Source organism: Dromaius novaehollandiae, chromosome 21 (genome assembly GCF_036370855.1).
Source record: "Dromaius novaehollandiae isolate bDroNov1 chromosome 21, bDroNov1.hap1, whole genome shotgun sequence".
Classification (NCBI taxonomy): domain Eukaryota; kingdom Metazoa; phylum Chordata; class Aves; order Casuariiformes; family Dromaiidae; genus Dromaius; species Dromaius novaehollandiae.
The window spans coordinates 8,274,142-8,292,364 of record NC_088118.1 but is presented as its reverse complement, the minus strand read 5'-3'; the positions used below and the strand labels follow the sequence as shown (position 1 = coordinate 8,292,364).

The 18,223-nt window shown below is 52.7% G+C and overlaps 1 protein-coding gene across 3 annotated transcripts in view; it reads right to left on the bottom strand.

Annotated features, from left to right (window-relative positions):
* Positions 1-18,223, bottom strand: part of KIRREL3 (kirre like nephrin family adhesion molecule 3) — a 349,047-nt gene that overhangs the window by 54,022 nt on the left and 276,802 nt on the right. For all 3 annotated transcript variants that reach the window (XM_064524341.1, XM_064524342.1, XM_064524343.1), the window contains 2 exons: positions 8,084-8,241; positions 4,059-4,209 (listed from right to left, as the gene is read on the bottom strand). In XM_064524341.1, the coding sequence (XP_064380411.1) occupies positions 4,059-4,209; positions 8,084-8,241 (309 nt within the window). The remainder of the gene's footprint in view (positions 1-4,058; positions 4,210-8,083; positions 8,242-18,223) is intronic.

Here is an 18,223-nt window from a genome sequence, read left to right as displayed (position 1 = left end):
GCATACGGATGCAGGACCAACCCCACCGCCACCACACCTCTCCATCCTTGCCTTCCGTGGGTGAGGTGGGCTCCCAAATCCCTCCTGCCAGCACTCAGGGTACCACTTCGCAAAGGTAACAGCAACCGGTTTCACCTGAAGCATGGAGTTAGCCCTTCGCCAGCTCTTGGGTGTATGAGGAGCTGTGGAGGAAAAAGCCGCTGGAGCAATGTCATCTGCAAAGGCACAGGAAGGGTTGGCACCGAGGAAGCTGAAGGCGAGGAGAGGAAAGGAGAAAGCCTGTCCACACACACAGATGTTGAGAGCCCTCAGTTGTTTCGCAGGTCTGCATCCAAAGCAACCCTGTGTTATTCCAGCCTGCCCGGCGTGGGACTGGTTGGGATCATCCCTGCAGGAAGGCTGGCGGCTGGGGAAGAAGGGGCCGCGATGGGGCCGGGTGCTGCGGTGCAGGCAGCTGGCATCGGAGATGCAGAGGGCCAGCGGCTGGGCTGGCGAGCCAGCACCCCGCGTGCCATAGCACCCCGAGCGCCTCCTCCTCCCCTGCGTCCCCACCTCATTAGGCCGGGTGATATTTACCCAGCCAGAGCCCGGCTTTGTCGCGAGCTAAGCCACCTGCCTTTTTGATGGGAAATTATGACGGGAAATTATAGGTATTTTCAATTTACCCTAATCTCATTTTAAAATGTGCAATTCAAATGACAATAAAGATGGGCGCAGTTGGGAATATAAATGAGCTCCACTAACATAACAGCCCAGAGATATATAGTGCGCTCCTAATTCATTTGCAGGCATCCTGACACTTCCCCATTGTTATACAACAACAGCTAATCACCTTCCTTTGTTAAGTATGAATCACACTTCTCTTTAGTAGCTTCCCCATTGTTTGATGGGTTAGTCGCTGTGCCTACGATTTACAGAGGAGCCCCTTTGGATTAAAATGAGCCTGGCTCCCTCCTGCACTCAAAATAAAAAATGCAGATTAAAAAGAAAAAGAGCAAAGGAAATGAATTAAAGTCTTTGATCTCCCCTTTCACAAATGGGCTTGTGCTTTCTAATACGGTGGTAATGCTCGGGAGCCTCCCCAGGAGCCGGCTGGTGCCTGGAATAGCGTGGGTTTTGTGTGTGTGAGTGGTGTTTTGGGGTGTTTTAGGAAAAAAAAAAAAGGACACAAATTGTAACTCATCAGAATGTAATCCCACTCGGTTACAATTACAATTCCTGCCTGCCTTCTTGTAATTAACTTGAATGATGGGATCAGAGAGACCCAGCCCACAGGCAGCTGGGAGGAGAGCGGGCATGCCAACGCTTGCACGCGCAGGTACGGCGCATCTCGGCACGCTCGCGGTGGGGGCTCGCATCGTGCCCAACTGCCCCGGCAGAGAAATACAGCAGGCTGTGGGCAAAGGTCAAAACGAGCAGGAATTTGGGACTTAAAGCTGACTAAGATGCCTAAAACCCTCTGTACCTCTGGGCTTTCACACTTCCCAGGGGGAATGGCAAAAGGGAATAAAAACGCTCCCATGCTACAAGGATAAAGACAGCACGGGGTGCTCCAATACAGCAACGTGGCCATCAGTTTGCTCATTGCCCCAGCCCACAGATCCTCCATTTTCTGTCTTATACTGAAATGAAAAAAATATTAGGTACAGCCAAATCCTTTCTTGTCATGAAGAAAAGGTGTAAAAATGAGCAACTACACATGTGTGTGCAGAGGCTTGGAGCAAATGGCTTTGGATAAGCAATAACCCTGCTCCTCCCCATCCCGGCACGCCGGATGCGAATTTCCATACAGCCACTGGGCTCTAGCAGTATAAATAGTTTATGGCATATCAAACTATTAAACATGATTTTAATCCCACTTGTGATGTTCGGCGCATAACTCACAGGAGGCTGACTTTGATGTGGCTGGTGGAACGGAAATCACATTGAACAGATGTTCCAGCTGGAGTCGCTTAGTGTTTCCATTACAGACTCTGCTCTGTTTTTTTTTTTTCCGGTTTTTCTTTCTCTTTTTCCCTTTTTTTGGAAGGGGAGGCTGTTTATGACTCAGCTATTTCACTGCAGGTCAGGCTAAGCTTGGCAGGCAGATCTGGTGCCTGCATGAGATTGTTGGGAGCCGAACTTAAACTTCCCATCAGCAGAAATAGGATATTCTCTCCCACCGCGAGCACACGCACGCGCGTACACCCTGTGTAGGAAATAAACCCCACCCTGGCATTTCTTTGCTGAATGTGAGCTTTTTTGATGCTGTTTTCAGTGCAAAAGAAAATGAAAGCAGGAGGAGTGATTTACTGGGCTGCTGGTTCCTGGGAGGGATTATTTTTGCTTCCCTGTGATTATTTTGCAAGGCTATCGCTTCCAAACCGGAACAGCAGCCACCGGGCAGCTGGGCAGCATTTGCTGCGGTGCGAACGGCAGATCCGGAGACGCACACCCTCCAGGGCAAATGCAGCGGGCTGTGCCGGGCTGGGGAACGCTCACCAGCAAAACAGCCGTAAGGATTGCTGGGCTCCCTCCTTATTCTTGCAGAAAGCACTTCTTTTTTCCCCCAAGGTGCTACTGCTCTGCTGGCTCTTGGAGGAGACTCGTGGGGAGGCCTCATCTCATCACAGGGTGGTGCAGGGGGGCTCGCAGCCTGCCTTGCCTCCGCAGCCAGCCCTGCCTGAGGACTGCTCTCCAGGAGAAGTGCCTGGCCCAGCCTCTCTTGCCAAGGAAAAGCACCCTTAGCTCTATGCAGAGCAAATGTAGCCGCTTCCCTACAAGGCAGGGAGTGTGGGAAGCTAAGGGACTGGCAGCACCTAGAGCAGGCTCTTGCATCTGGGATCAAATCCACCCCAGCACAGGCTGGTTAATCCATCTCGGTATTATTCCATCCCTCCATCAGCCATCCAGCACTGGGAAATTGATATCCTCATTAGACCCCATTAAGAACAACACACTTTTAATAGCCGGATAGGATATTATTATTATTACTTTCACAGCATGGAGTATTTAATGGCTCGGAGTGGAAACTGGTGTTCTTTATTGGGTCTTTCTCTTTTGAAAGCAGATTCCGCCAGGCTCGGGGATTCAGCTCACGTCTCCTGCCCCATACTGTACAGCACAGTGTAATGACGTCTCAGGCTTTGTGTTGTTTGTAGGAAAGTGTGTGCGTCTCCAGCTATTGTAACTGTTTGCCGGCTGTGAAATAACCCATGCTATTATCTCATTTTATCTGGCCGGTTCTGTCAGGACATGCTATAGAGCGACCCAAGAGCCTGTTAATCTTCCGGCAGCAAAAGCTGGGAGTCTTAAATGGTGAATTTTCTGCTGTGCTTGAGTTTGTTCAGCCAGTTTTAATTGGACTCTGGAAAGCAGCTGGCATGCTAATATTGAACACCCTGCATTTGCAAATTGTTGGTAAATACAGCTGCAGGAATTGTGTGTGCAAATGAAGCCCGGCTGGAGAGAGGTCAGGATGAGCCTGAAAGCAACAGCTATTGCAGAGGAGGAGGGAACAACTGTGAAACATCTCAGCCAGCTGAATTCTTGAGGAAGGAAGATTTTGCTCCACGGATTTACAGTAAAAGGTAAGCGATATTACTCTCAGCATGCCCCTGTCCCCATCAGATGGTGATCTACGCTAGCTGTATTTCACGGGAGGGAGAATTCCCACAGAGCACTTAGGTGTCTAACATGCTACCTAGAGGGAGAACAAAAAGCTAACCACTGAACAGCCTGTAAGACTAGAAACACCCATTTTTGTACCAGAAATCTTAATAAGCCTTACTTCTGCTACTGTCTGTATCCAGAAATGCTGCTTTCTCAGCCAAAGCCATTTGGGATCCATCCCTGCTCCAGAGGCCCCAGAAGGGCCCTGATCCGGGTGCGCAGAGCACACCAGCCACTCAAAAGCATGGCAGCTGGCACCACCAGTAAACCCCAGTGAAGAGAAATGCCCAAACCCCAGCATCCAGGTCCTGACCCATGCAACTCGGACCACGGAGGTAGTCCTGGAGGCACCAGGGAGGCTGGAGTCAAACAGGACCCAGAGCTAGCCCAGCCAGCTGCGTACTCACGCTGGATATCAATGGTGACCGAAGTCTCCTTCCCGCTGGGAATGGCTTTGTTGGTGGCCCGGCAGACGATGCTCTCCCCGTTCTCAATGTCAGAAGGGGCGATGAAAAGTGTGCTCATGATACTCTCCCTCTTGCCATCGCGGAGAAGCGTCTGCAGGGGGAGAAATGAAGATGAAACAAGGCAACTTCCTGCAGGAGAGAGGCGCAGCCCCTTTCCTCCTGGCTGAGAGTTGTGCTAGGCTCTGTACACACTGCTCGGCCTTGCTCTTGCGGGCTCGTCAGCCAAACAGCAGCCTCTGCAATAACAATTCTCTGGCTGGAATCTGCCAAGAAGCCTTAGGGGAATAACATAGACAAATTTCACTGCGCTTTCCTGGGAATTGGGTACTTAACTCCCATCTGCTTCCTTCCAACCCTGCTGTGCCTAGACCTGAGAATCACAGCTCCAGTGAGATACGTGTCACCCACCACCCTAGGAAAGGGGGAGCCAGGGGAGAGACACGGCCATCGGCTTCTTGAACCTGGTGCCACCTTCCACACCTGCACAGAGCAAGTGTGAAAAGCTGCCCGGACCGATCCAGCTGCAGTTTGCAGCCACTTTGCGCAGTGGTGACACCAGCTGCCAGTGGCGCAGGACTGATCCTGCAAAAATTCCCCAAGACAAGGGGATGGCAGCTCTGCCAAGTAGCACATGCTAATGCAGGCAGATATGGGGGGAACGGTGAGAGGGTGCTGCGGGTGCTGGTGTGCGAGGAAGGGGTCGTGGCCTTGCTAGAGCCAGCTGCTCCCTTTCTGGTCACAGCGTGCTGGTGCCTGGGGCCCGGGCCATGCTGGGGTTGACACCGGAGCCAGCGGACACAGATGGAGCCCACGAGTCAAGGCAAATTTTTTCCACTGGTTTTCGTGGCAGCTGGACAGGCCCCTTGGAGCAGAGACTCTCCCAGCAGGGGCGGGTGCAAACCAACCCCAGAGCCTCCATGGTGCCTCCAGGGACGCCCTGTTTGCCTCACCACGCCAAGGGAAAAGGGCTCTGCTCCTCTGCCAGCTAATAGCCTCCCCCTCCCTGCCTGTCTCCCGTGTCCGCATCCGTGTGAGCCACGGGCCCCGGCTGCTCTGCAGCTGTCCAGACCAGCCTGTGGTGGATCATAACCACTCTGGCTTGTCCTGTACTGGTGTGCACTGTGATGGGGACCTGATACAGCACTGGTTAACCACCGTCCCTGCTCAGCCTTGGCGCCTCGTTTCTTCCCTGGACATATCTGATGTTGACTTTCAGCCACGAGGGCTTGTTGTGCCTCTACCTGCTGGCTTAGAGAGCCCTTCCTTATCGAACTCTTAATCCCCACATAAATTCATATAGACTATGCTCATGTCACCCTGTAGCTTTGTCTTCGATAAACTGAACCGATCGAGCCCTCAGAGGCTCTCAAGATGTGGCACAGTTTCCAGTGCTTTAATCATTCCCTGACCCTTCTCCAGTTTACCAACAGCCTCCAGGGACCAGAAATGCCAGAAGCACAGCTATTCCTGGCCATTGCTAGTAACGGCAAACGCCCACGGACACACCCATTCACTAACTGTTCAATCGCATTTTGGACCCTGCCAGTTTTCCTCTCTGATAAGTCACCGCAATCAGCCCAGAAGCTGGGCAGGAGCAGGACCGAGACCTATTAGTCCTTGACCATCAGGGCCCTAAGTGCACCAACTGCCCTTAATTTCCTTGAGGAACCTCATGTGGGGCCTCCAAGGCTGCCCTGAGGATGTCTTGAACCCCAAGCCAAGCACTGTGGGTCCTGGCTGCACAGGACCTTGCCCCACGGCTCCCCCAAGCTCCAGGGTACCCTCCGAGCCCTGGAGGAGGCCCCAGGATCCTATGATATCCCTGTGGCCTTAGGGACCCTGCCCCAATTCCCTGTGCCCTTCAGTAGGGATCGGGCGAGGGGACGGGGAGTTATTAGCCAGATGTGGCTAATCTGTACTGCCTGGCTGCGATTACAGTGGGATTATGTATTAATCAGTTGATGAATTTGAAATTCAGAGAAACAAAGAAATTATCACTCAGTACAAATGTCTTGAGGCAATCAGTAACCTGAACAGCATTTTTACTTGGTTGACTGGAATATGTGGATCAAATAAAATCTGGGTTGGGTTTTAGATTCTTTTGAAAAACTGAAAGAGAAAACTGAGGAATGGTCTTAACGGAAAATTCAAAAGGGAAAGGTTTCTCACACTCCAAAAATAAAAAAACTCCCATTCAAAAAATGGCTACAAGTGGCCAGTAGTTTTCCTGAAGGGTGGTTTTTTTCTTTTTTTTAATGCAACAAGGCTAAGACAGTCACAGAAATGTTTTATACGGTCAAGTCAGGGTTTCTTGTGCATATGTGTGGGGAACGTGATGTTTGAGGTGCCAAGCTCTGGCGGCAGCGGGTGCTGGCTGACCACCTCTGCGCACACCCAGCCCTGGAGCGTTGCTTTTCCCGGCGCACGGCAGGGAAGCATTTGTGGAAGGGCCTTATGGAGATTTCCAGTAAGGCAGGAGAAGCTGAGGTTCTGCATCACTGCTGCCAACCCCAGCTGTGTAAGACTGTTTTACAATAGAAATAATCAGCACTGGTTCTTTTTACTGGCTTTGAGTTAGGAGCTCTTAGGATCTTCCGGGCTCATGATTACAAGTGTCGTACAACCTCATCTAAAAACTTACTTCCGGTGTTTTACGGCTCTGTAGTTCCCATGCAGCCTGAAACCTTGGCTGTGGAAGATTTTTTGGAAGGGATTTTCTAAAGAAAAACAAAAGGGGGGGAGGGTATTCTTCCTTCCCTGCTATCCACTACCTGTGCGTCTGAAAGAGAGAGGGCTTAACCGCCGGCTCCCCAGGGCCAGGCCTGCAGCGGACAGGAAGGCTTGGAGTGAATGGAATAAGTTAAACAATTGCATGTTAATGGCCTGGATTTTAATTACTTTCATTTGAATCGGCAGAGGGAGAGGTCAGTTCTCTCTAGCTTTAATTAGCGCTGCCTCTTGCATTGCACACGGGGAGACGGGGCCATTTTCCCCTCTGCGCATTCCCATCAGCTACAAGGAAGCAGCAGTAAGGCTCGGCGCAGCAGCTCAGTTTAAGCTGTCTTCTGGGATATCAGTGTGCTTTGCAGAGCAACAGGGAAGAAGAGAGGAGACTGTTTTAGCTCCGTTTTGTTTTTCCAAGCGAACTGGGATATTGCTGGGGCAAGACTGGATGGAGGCTTCCCAGCAGTAGCACAGGGTGAAATGTTTAATAAAAAATCTCAAGGGCTTGTGAGAAGAATGCCTGTGACTCCAAACTTTGAAGTTGCTTGCATTAAAAATGGCTGGAAATGGACCCATTTTGTGCCTTGAATTTTGTTCCTTAGAAATTTTCATTAAAAATGTCAAGTGTTACTGAATCTTTAGTACTTACCAGACATCAGGCTTCTATAAACAGGAAAACATGTGGGTACCCATTCTAAGTGCACTGCTGATTGCTCTTTGATGTTTTCCTTTATGACCCAATAAAGGCTTTCCATTTAAATTAAAAAATGCCAACAACTATGACAATTTTTCATGGAAAATTGCAGTTAAGAGGCAGGGACATACGCCACTGCAAAAACCTTTTGTTGCAGAGGTTCTGCTACAGCCAAGGCCAGGTCAGTGCTGGCTGTGTGCTCCTCCAAGCAACGCTAGAACAACACCCAGGTGTGATTTTGAGGGGAGAAAGGGCACACCAGGCAAATTACCAGCTATAAGAGAGTACAGAAAGAGAGCCAAATTCAGAGCGGAGCCCTTCTCAGTGTCTGCTCATGGTTTCTTACATTTTCCCAGTCAGGTTTTGCTCCCAGCCCCTCCATAAAGGAGTCTGCATGGGGTGATGTGGGGTGTGAGCCCCAGCTCTGCAGAGTTGAAGAACTGCCTAGATGTACCGGGGTGGCGTGAAGAGCAGCACCAGGCCTGGGAAACCTTTCTGAACGGAGTGGAAGAGCTCGGCATGTGTCCCCAGCCCAGTCCTGCCTCACCTTGGAGTAGGTGGCTCCATTGATGACTTCTCCTTTCCGCATCCAGATGATGGAGGCTGCTGGCTTGGCGTTGTCCGCGTGGCAGGTCAAGTTGAGGGGGTCTCCTGCTCGCAGGCTAATGATCGGTCCCCCCATAATGACTGGATCATCTGGAGGAACTGCAAGGAAACAGCAAGAAGGAGGGAACGTCATTTGCTAGCATTAAACCAAGCTGCCGATTGCTGCCTGTGGGCCTGCACTGCCAGCAGGCATTGAAAAGGACCATATAAAGGAGACAGCAAGAGCAGACAGGACTGTGATCTCCCACACCTCCCTGTGCAGATGGTTTTAAAAACGCTGTGGCTGGATGCAACCCCATTTCAATATGTTACAACTGGCTTTCCCTTTGCTGCTCACATAAAAGCTGTGCCCCAGGTCTGAACAGAGCAGCGGCAGAAACCAGCTGGTGTTTTAGAGGGGGCACAGCACAGGTTGCTGCCTGAGATTTGCAGAAACGCAAAAGATCAGGCCTGTGGCAGAGAAATCCACGGAGGGCTACTAAATACATAGAAACACTTCTGGCCCAGGATGTCCCTGAGCTGCAGGCTGTGGGAGGCTGGAGAGCGTTTGGAAGAAATATCACTGCTTGCTGGCCCTGTTCTTCTCTTCCTCCCTAGGCAACCGTAACTAGCCACCGCTGGACACAGGAGAAGGGGTTTCACGGGGCTTTGGTCTGACCCTGCTCCTCTGCTTGCAAATTGGAAGGCAGGCAAGGGTGAGCTGCAGAGGAACGGCTCTTGCTCCAGACAGGAGCCAGAGGAAAAGCGCTGGCTTGGGCTGGCAGAGGAAAGACTGCAAAGGCTGGGGAAGCCGCCAGTGTACAAAGAGCAACACATGGTGTAAAAGGCCTCATCCCTCCAGTTCTGGCAGATAAGGGGGCAGGATCCGTGCCAAGACCCTGGGGGGAGCGCGCCTCTCCCCGCTAACAGCCTGCTGCAAAGCCGAGAGCAAACCCGCTCGCCGCAGGCACGCGCAATCCCTAACGGCGGAAAGTGCGCCGGGCTCCCTGGAGCAGGGCTGCGCGGCACAGCCCCGACGGGCTTCGGTCAGGCAACGTGTGAACCGTTGAAGGCGTCTGGAAGTTCGGCACCCTGAAATGCCAAAGAGCAATTGGGGGATCTCGGGGAGCGGCTGCGCTATTTGGTCCTGGGGCAGGGTATCTGCGGGGGGAGCAGGGGGCAGAGTTATCAGAGCAACGGGGACGTGGGGGATTTGGAAGGGGAGGGTGGGGGGCTGGATTTGGACTGGTATCTTTTGCGCTCGGGGGAACTGCTTATCGGGAGCTTCAGGAGCACGGCTGCTAGCTGCTCGCCTTTGAACAGGGCTCCCTTGGCATCCCTCCGTCACGGAGGGATGGAGGATCCACTGATCGCTCCTTCGCCCCGCTTTGATTTCCCTGTCGCTTTCGCTCATCATCTGTGCCGCCATCTCGCTGCACAAAAGGCTGCCAAACTCCTCTCGCTCAGTCGGAGACGCCCTCTCGCCGCAGTGAGTCTTTTAAGCATCTCCCTCTGTGAAAGCAGATTTTGCCGGGGGTGTCAAAGAGAGATTTGAGATCTCAACCTTTCTTTGAAAGCGCCTCAGCCTCAGAGCCAGCGTGAGCCTGCGGCCTCGTTACAGGCCGTGGCTTTGCTCGGCACCGCACCGCCCCAGACTCTCGCCCGGGGAGGTGTTTCATGCCGGAGACCGGGCAGGATGGAAACGAGGAAGCTGGCGACGAGGGGGACCCTTCTTGGTGACCAGCCCTCGAGGCCTGGCACCTCTGACCACCACCAGCACAGCTCTCTGCAGGATGAAAGCGTAGCCCTGGTCTCCAAACTGAGTTTCCCATCTCTCGCTGTGCTGGTGGCGGTCAGGACAGGAGGGAGGGACACAGGGACCAGCCTGGGGGGGCCGGGACCACCAGTGCCTGTGGGTAGCACTTTGGGGTGCTCTAGGAGAGGAGAGCGCACTTGGGCTTGGACAAGCAGGGAGGTGGACGCTGCAGGACCTTCTGCGCAAGCACAAGAGCTCATCCTAGCAAAGGGCGTAGAAGGAAATCACGGCTTCACACACAGCTCGGAGGAAGGCCAAACAGGTGGCAAATGCCTCCTGCCTTTCCACATCCTCGCGGAGGGGATGCTGCTGGGGAAAACCTGCCTGTTTTCACCAAAGCGGAGCTGCTTTTGTGGCATGCCTGTGCTGCTCCCCCCTCTCAGAGCCGGCTGAGCCCTGCAAAGTGAATGTCTAAGCCGGGCAAAGACTGCTTTGAAACCCCCCAATACATCTCTGCTGCTGAGCTTCCTGTGCACTTTAGCTGGCTGAGAAATATTTAAAACCGCGTTCCTAGCTTCTCCAGCATGGGGCTGAATTCACGAGATGGAAAGGGATTATGTTCTCCGACAATCCAAAGGTGGCTGCCCGCATCAGCCCAGGATTTGTAGGCGAGGCAGATGCGCTGGTTACACACAACGCTGGTCACACACACATCTGCCAAATGCTGTGAGTAATGGGATTTTTCAGCTCAGTGGGTGGAACCCAAAAACTGGGGGGGAAAAAGCTTTTCTACACTGATTCAAAATGTACATTTTTCAGGTTAGAAGAAAGTGAAAAATGTGAAAACCAGTGTTTTGGGTTAGTCTAAATGTGGCAGCCCCTGAAATATGAAAACATGAAACTTTTGCTTCATTCCGTTGCTATTTAAGGAAGTAGGGTTTTTTTTTTACTTTTTAAAAAACACATTCATTTCACTGGATGCATTTATACTGTTTTCAAAAAGGAAATACATGTTTTTTAACATTTCTTTCCCCACTGAAGCTATTAATTGAATTTGACCTCAGCTTGTGAAATATTGGCAATTCATCCTGTGACGCGTGGAAAAAACCCAGCCCACAACCCTTCCCTTGAAGAGCATCTCAGAATTAACTGAAGGGACTTGCACAGGCTTGAATATTCCTGACCGATGCCCTGCAAACGGCTGGTGCCACGGGCTGAAGTGGTGTTTTGCAGGCGCCGGTTTAACACAGCCCCCCAGAGCAGCCCCGGCTGTCCTTCGGCTGCCCCGTGAAACCCAGGGGACGTTGCAGGATGGGGGACAACGCCACGCAGAAAAGCATCGTGCTGCCTGTTTTCCCCCTGCCAGAAAACCTTGTTTTCTAACCGATGGCTTTGCTCCTGCTTCAGTCTATTGGATTAGCAGCAAGACAGGGGGAGGCGATTGAGATAAGAGGCTCCAGAGGAGAGAGGAGAGGAAGAGCAGGAGAGAGAATGGGTCCTGATTACAGCTTCCCAAATAAGTGGTTATCATCCCCCGGTTATTCACGTAGCCATGAATTATTGATCGTCTTCAGGCTCACTAACCAGGGGATCTGGTTGGGGCAGAGAGGGTCTGATGAATAGAAATCAGCAATGTCTCTCAACATCTCTAACTTCTACAAAATGAAGGATGATGCATCACTTCCCCATTCAATCTCCAGCCTGGAAAACGAGGAAGGAAGAGAAGAAAGAAAGATAAAAAGAGAGGAAGAAAGAAGGGAAAGCAAGAAGCCAGGAGCGCAGAGCCGTGATCCATTATTCATCCATTGCACTCCCAGCATTGGTTATTATTATAAGGTACCACTACAGAATCTGGTCTCCTAATTTTTAATCACGCAGATGCAGAAGTGCTAGCCTTTCTGATTAATTCCGGGATATAAATAGGAAGAGTTGTTTGGGGTTGTGTTTTTTTTTTTTTTCCCTGACAGCAAAGAAAAAGGAGTTAACCATTACCCGCCTGGAAAATTTAAAGAGGGAGAGAATAAAAGGGATCAATGAACTTAGCACATGCTGTCTGTGGGTGTCACTGGTGCCTGCTTGATGGAGAAACGCTCCTGTGCGATTGCCTGTCTGCGCACACACCCCCGGACCCATTTATGCGGATAAACATTCAGCTACACACACGAGCATATGCCAACATACACACTGACACGCAGGCTCTGCCCATGTGCAGTGCTGCATGCAAACCTGCTTATATAGCACAGAAACGCAAGCGCGTGCACGCACACCCCTGCGTTACACCCTGTCCTTGCACCAACACGGAGCATCCACCGGCGCCGAGTGCAGCCCTCTGCGGGGTTCCTCCTAAGAGAGGTGCCTTGTGCGAGGCACGGGAAAGCTCAGCCCAAGCCCACGGGGCGATGAGCAAGCTGCAGAGCTAGGCGGTACGCAGCTCGCCTTTTGGGGACAGCGTGCTCAGTCCTGATGGATTATCCCCAAACAGACATTTGCCCTGGGTCCTTGTGGGATGGGGGGTGAAAACTCCCTGCAGAAGGTTTCATGCTCCTAAGAGCCCACTCAGGACCTCAGCTGGAGGACTTGCTCTTTTCTTGACCAAAGACAAAACTTCCCAAAGAAAACATGGCACATTTTACCTTCTCAAAACCCCTGTTTTCTGTCAAAATATACAATCTGCTGAATATTTTAAAGCTATGGAGGACAGGCATTAATCTGTTCTGCATAGCTGTGGGCTGCCTGGATGAGTACCTAAGGACAGCTTGGGGTCTCTGCTCCTTGTCCTTTGGAGCGCTTTGGGAAAACCACACTTTTTAGCCCATCAGCATAAAGAAATATAAATAAATGCATGCTGCTCTTGGACTACACACTCAGCAACTTCTTAAATTAGTTGACTAGTTAGAGTCCTTCCTGCAAGCAGTCCTACCCCGCAAACCGTAACCACACGAGTAATCAATAAGACCATGCAGAATTATTCAGTGCTGAACTAATACCCCAGGCTAACAGTATAGTTTTGACTAAGAAATAATACGGCGATCTCTAAAGACTCACGGCCGTTAGACAGCTGGACAGTCCGGTGGCAAGCAGACAGAGCCTCAATTATCAGCAATAGTTACTGAGATAACAGGACTCTCCAGGGAGAAGGCAGCTCCTGGAAGTGCAGAAGGCAACAAGCCCTGCAGCCACGAGCGCTGCCTCCTAATTAACGCTGAGCGCTTTTTGCCGGTGCTGGCCTCTCCCTCCGATCGGTCCGTGCAACAAGCCGCCTCTTTTCGAGGCGGTGTGAACAGAGTCACCCCAAGTGCTCAGCAGCGGGCAACGACCGCCCGGCTGCTGGGGCGGAGAGGCAAATATTTAGCAGCCCCCGAGGACCCCTCTGAGCAATCTGCGGGCAGGTCACGTTCACATGATGTGAGGCTCAGTCTAAGTGTCCCCTGAAGAGTGAGAAATCGGTGGCAAGTTGCTCATCTTCCCTAAAGGCCCTGTGGTATTCAAGGCTTCGGGTTCATCTTATGTGTTGTTTAGGCCAAGAACAGCGACCAGAGATGCTCCCTCACTGGCTGCGACATGCTATAAACCACCAGGAGATGGTCCCCAGCCCAAAAGCTGAGAGTCCGAGCACACAGCGCAGACCAAAAGTTCTCAGTGCGAACACCCAAGGCCCCATGGAAGTGAACAAGGATTCGCCTGCTCCCGCGCTCTTCTCGACAGCGGTGCCGTGAGATGCTGCAGAGGAAAGCATGGGGAGCCCCGGGGAGGCAGCCTGAAGGGAGCCGGCTGGCTCAGCCTACCCTCTCCTGCGGCGAGCAGGGATTTTAAAGCTCTGCTCTGGCCGCGGTGAAGTATTTGTGTATTCAGACGCTGCATCACAGGCTTGTCAAAGAGGCATGTTTGCCTTTTGTAGACAAGTCAAGTTTATGAGGGCATCACAGTACACTTGCTCCGGGTGACTGTACCCAGGCGCTGGCCTGCTCTGCATACAGCTGCTTGCTGCGTGGAGGCCTCCGCGACGCAAACCCCGCGAAGAGCGTCTTCCTCTGCAAACCCAATCTCCGCTCCACGCCGGGGCATTTTGAGACCAGGTCTGCTGGCTGGCAAAGCGCTCGCGAAAGCGGGGGATTTGGGCCTGTGGACTGTGTGGTCTCTGCCTCCCCAGGAAGGGGTCACTCCGAAGCCAACGGCTGCTTTCCTTGCCAGCGTCGGAGGAATTTGCAGAGGCCGGTGGTGTTGCTCTGCCAGACATGGGTGAGCCCTTGGGGGCCTTGGCCAGGTTCATGGATGATGGACTCGGTCTGGGACAGACACAGAGGAAGGCTGAGCCCTTGGGGGGCTTGGCCAGGTTCATGGATGATGGACTCGGTCTGGGACAGACACAGAGGAAGGCTGCTGAGTTCGGCATAGGAATGGAGAAGCTTCCCTTCGAGGCGAGACCAGAAGAGTTTGGCTTGTTTCATTTAGCAAAATGAAGGCTAGGAGAGGCTGTGAATGTTTTGGGGGAAGGGAGAAGACAAGGGAATAAGCAGGAATATTTGGAGGATGGGAAAGAAAGAAGGTCCTTTGTTTCATCATGTTTCTAGAATAGCTTCTCAAGGGGAGGAAGAAACCAAATTGCTTTTAGGATGGAGCTTGCTATATTGGAAAAGAGAATCCCCTTACAAGGACTGTGTTTCCGGCGGTAGTTTTCCAGCAGACTGCCAGCCTGGGGTCTCACTGCATCACCAAGCCCTGAAGGCTACAGACTGTGCGGGTCCAAACAACTGCAGAGCAGCTTACAGCTACATGGATGTTTAGCCTTGCATTTATCGGGACTTCACACATTTATGATTCAGATTTCCAGCAGCTCCTCATAGCTAGGAGGGATATAAACATACTTCTAGGGTTTGTCCAATGCTTTAAAGGCTGAGATTTGCTGTGTCTGAGTGATGTTACCCATGGCAAAACCGCGGGGCTTGGTGACCCGGTTCTGGAGCAGACCTAATCCTGGACTGCAACTGCCTCTTCCCCTCGACCATCTGGACATGCGTCAGTTCCCCAACGGGATGCAGCCAGGACTGCAACCGCTTTGCAAGCGAGGAGCTTTGCAGACAGGGAACAAGGGACACAGCAGAGTGAATGACTGCTCTGAGTCTGCAAACGGGTCAGCCGCCGGGCTGAGGGTCCTGATTCAACCTGTAGTATTCCCTCCAAGAACAACCGGCCAGACCTTCCTCTGCGTCCTGCACCTGCAACCTTGAGACCGTTTCAGCCTGCAAGGCACTCAGCAGGATGGGTTCAGCTCTTCTGCAAGGAAAGAGCCTCCCGTGTCCTCTTTCGCTCGGACGAGGCAGGCTGAAGCTCTGCTGCCTGTTCCTGCTGCCGGCCTGAAGGAGCCAGGGCGGCTGCGGGTACTCTCGGAAAGCTGCCTGGCTGCTGCGGAGTGACGGAGGACAGGCAACAGATGCAGGCAAACAGCACGGCCTGGGGAAAACACACTAAAAAATAAATCAAAAGAAACAAGGGGAGCAGGGAGAAAAATAGCAATGAAAGTTTAAATAGTGCATCTCTTTCTTGGTCCTATTCGTCTTGTGGCGCTTTGGCGTGTGCGTCTGAGAGGGAGAGGATGCGAGGAAGTCGCCGGCAATGATGTCTCCTCTCCATAACTAAAAAAAGCTTTAGGAAATACTGTTTATCTCGGTAGTCATCCAGCTACCGAAAGCCCCCTATTTCCCAGACTCCTTTCGGTGTCCTGCTGGGGAACGCAGATCCAGCGAGCCCAGAGCTCTGCACAGAGGGTTTCATTTGATTTCGGCAAAGGTCTGCCTGGACGCGCCGGCTCAGCCGCACTTCCCCACTTGCTGCCCGCCAGTGGCTGATCTTCCCCCACCAAACCTCGCCCCAGGTCACATGTAATGCATTTTGCTCTTTCAAGCTGAGCGGTTTTTTTGGTCCCAGGTTCTTTCGGAGAGATGTTTTTTTAAATATTTGATTTTGGTGTCAGATCGGAATTAAACTGAATTTCAAAGTTCTGAACTCCTTTGTGAGGCAGAACGACCTGGCTCTGGACAGCATCCATTTTCAGACAAAACAAGCAAATCTGACACCAGATAAATGAGCATTTGTATTCTATCGAAAAGCCTTTTATACCAGGAAAAAAAGTTTTGGCAAATGCCTTCAAGCTTTAATAAACAGCCAGATGCTGTGCGCGTAGGCAGGCAGGTAGCTGGCCAGCCATCGATTGCTTATTTGAAATATCCTCTCTGCAGAGAGTAAGAAATTTAGAATTTCCTCTTGCAGCTGAAAGGAAAATCTAACCCCAGCAGATATATCAGAGCTGCCAGTGCCTCATTTAATCCCCCCGATCGTGCCTGTGTTTGGATAGATCACACAAACAGCTACCGCCAAGCCCTGCCTCATGTCCTGAGACCTCCCGCACGCACGCGGAGCCCGGCCGAGCCTCTCGGCAGCACGAGGACTCGGGCTGGGTTGTCCGGGTTTGCTCGTGTCTGAGACAAGTTGCTCTGGCCCCCAAAGCGGCTCTCTTTAAACCGAAGGGTATTGCAAGCGATTAAGGAGCGAGGTGAACGTCTGACCCGCGGTGATGGTGAGTAATGGCTCCAATTCTGCCTGTCAGGGGACGGGGGAAGGTCAGGGTAGGACTTACCAGACATGTCAGGAGGGGAGGGATCGGAAGGGAGGAAAAATTATCCGCGTAACTGGCCTTGCTACCGTCGTACCATGCACACCCTGTTGCTAATACGACCCCGCCACGCAGCCGCCGCAGCACGGGGAGCTACGCGCACCACGAGCGGAAACTGAGGCACGCGTGGACTCCGCGGTCTGCTTAGCTTGAACTGCAAACACCGCGAATGCACTGATTTCCTCCAGCGGGCCACGATTTAGGACACCTTTGGGGGTGATGCTAGGACTAAACAGCACAGACTTGTGTCAATGCGTGCGCGAGCCAACAAGCACCGCTCGGCTCATCAGCCAGCCGCCGTGGAGGAGGCGGCAGCCCCGCAGGGAGCTGCACAGGTCAAGGCCGGTCCCCCAAGCCCGCAGGCGCCGGGGAAGAGCCCGGCTGCAGGGAGGCCCCAGCGTGTCCCTTAACACCCTCTCCCAAACAGAAATGCAAGACTGACAGACACTGCAAGAGAGCCCAGCAGCTTCCCAACTCCCTTCAACCGCAGGACACGCGCGAGCCGTCTCCTAGGAGGGGGCGATAGGCAATAAAATCATTATCCACACAATATAGGCCAGCCCCCACTGCCGCCTCCTCCCCGGCACGCGCTGCTCCTGGGTGCAGACTGACACATCAGAGAACGCAGGAGAAAAACGGAATTCATTATTTTCCCCATCTGTCATATATTTTCAAATTGTACCAAAAAGACGAGGATTATTATTGTTCATTAAAAAAAAAAGAGAGAGGAAGAAAAAAGCCAAGAAAGCACGCTCTGGAGCGAATCCCGCTAGCGGGCCCCCTCCTGCAGCCAGCTGCTGCTGGCGGGAGTCGCTCTTAGATCTCGCCTCTCGCGGGCTGGGGTGGGAGAGGTCCTGCCTGCTCTGGCGAGGCTCAAAGGCCCTGCTCGGGCAGGCAGGGCGCTGACGCCCGCACTTCGAGCCCTCTGCGTTTGCAGGGCTGCTGCTGCTGCCTGGTTTGCAGGGGCAGACGGTGGCACTTGCGTTTCCAGCTCGGTAACTAATTTGCACCATCGCTGCCCCTTTCGCAGCCCCCGAGCTGACGCAGCCGCTCAGTCCCGGGGGCTCCCTGACCTCCCCCGTGTGCAAGGTGTTTTCGCAGCCTTGCCCGGCTGGGATCTGCAGGCACTTGGTCTCGGCTCGCTGAGCTGCCCTCGGCTGGCACGGGAGCAGCGCTGCCCGCTCGGACGGGGCCGGGCGCTCTGCCGCCGGACTGAGAAGTCACAGGCGTGCCTTGTCATGCCCGCACTGCTGCTTGAGGAGTTTCGCCTGTTCTGGCTCTGGGAGGATTGATTTTTTTTTAAGGTGAAAGGATGCTTTTTCTTTTCCTCTCCTCTTTTTCTTAAAGGCCACAGCTTCATCACGTGCTCCCCTTTAAATCATGCCCATCTCCCCGAAGCAGCTAGTTATTACTGCTTCCCTCAGCTGCAGCCTGGGGTTGGGGAAGGAGGCAGAAAGCCTGGATCCGGTCACCGGGGTTTATCACCGAGGGAAGGGAATGGGATAAGGAGAGCTGCAAAGTCTGGACCTGGGGTCCTGCTTACGGCTCACCTCTGCCTGTTGAAAAATAACTACAGTCATGTCTGATCTACCCACTTCGAGCACTCATCAGCCTAGGCCAGGGCAATACTTCTGTCTGCAGCTCAACAGCTGGAGATCTCCTCTCCTCGGAAATAC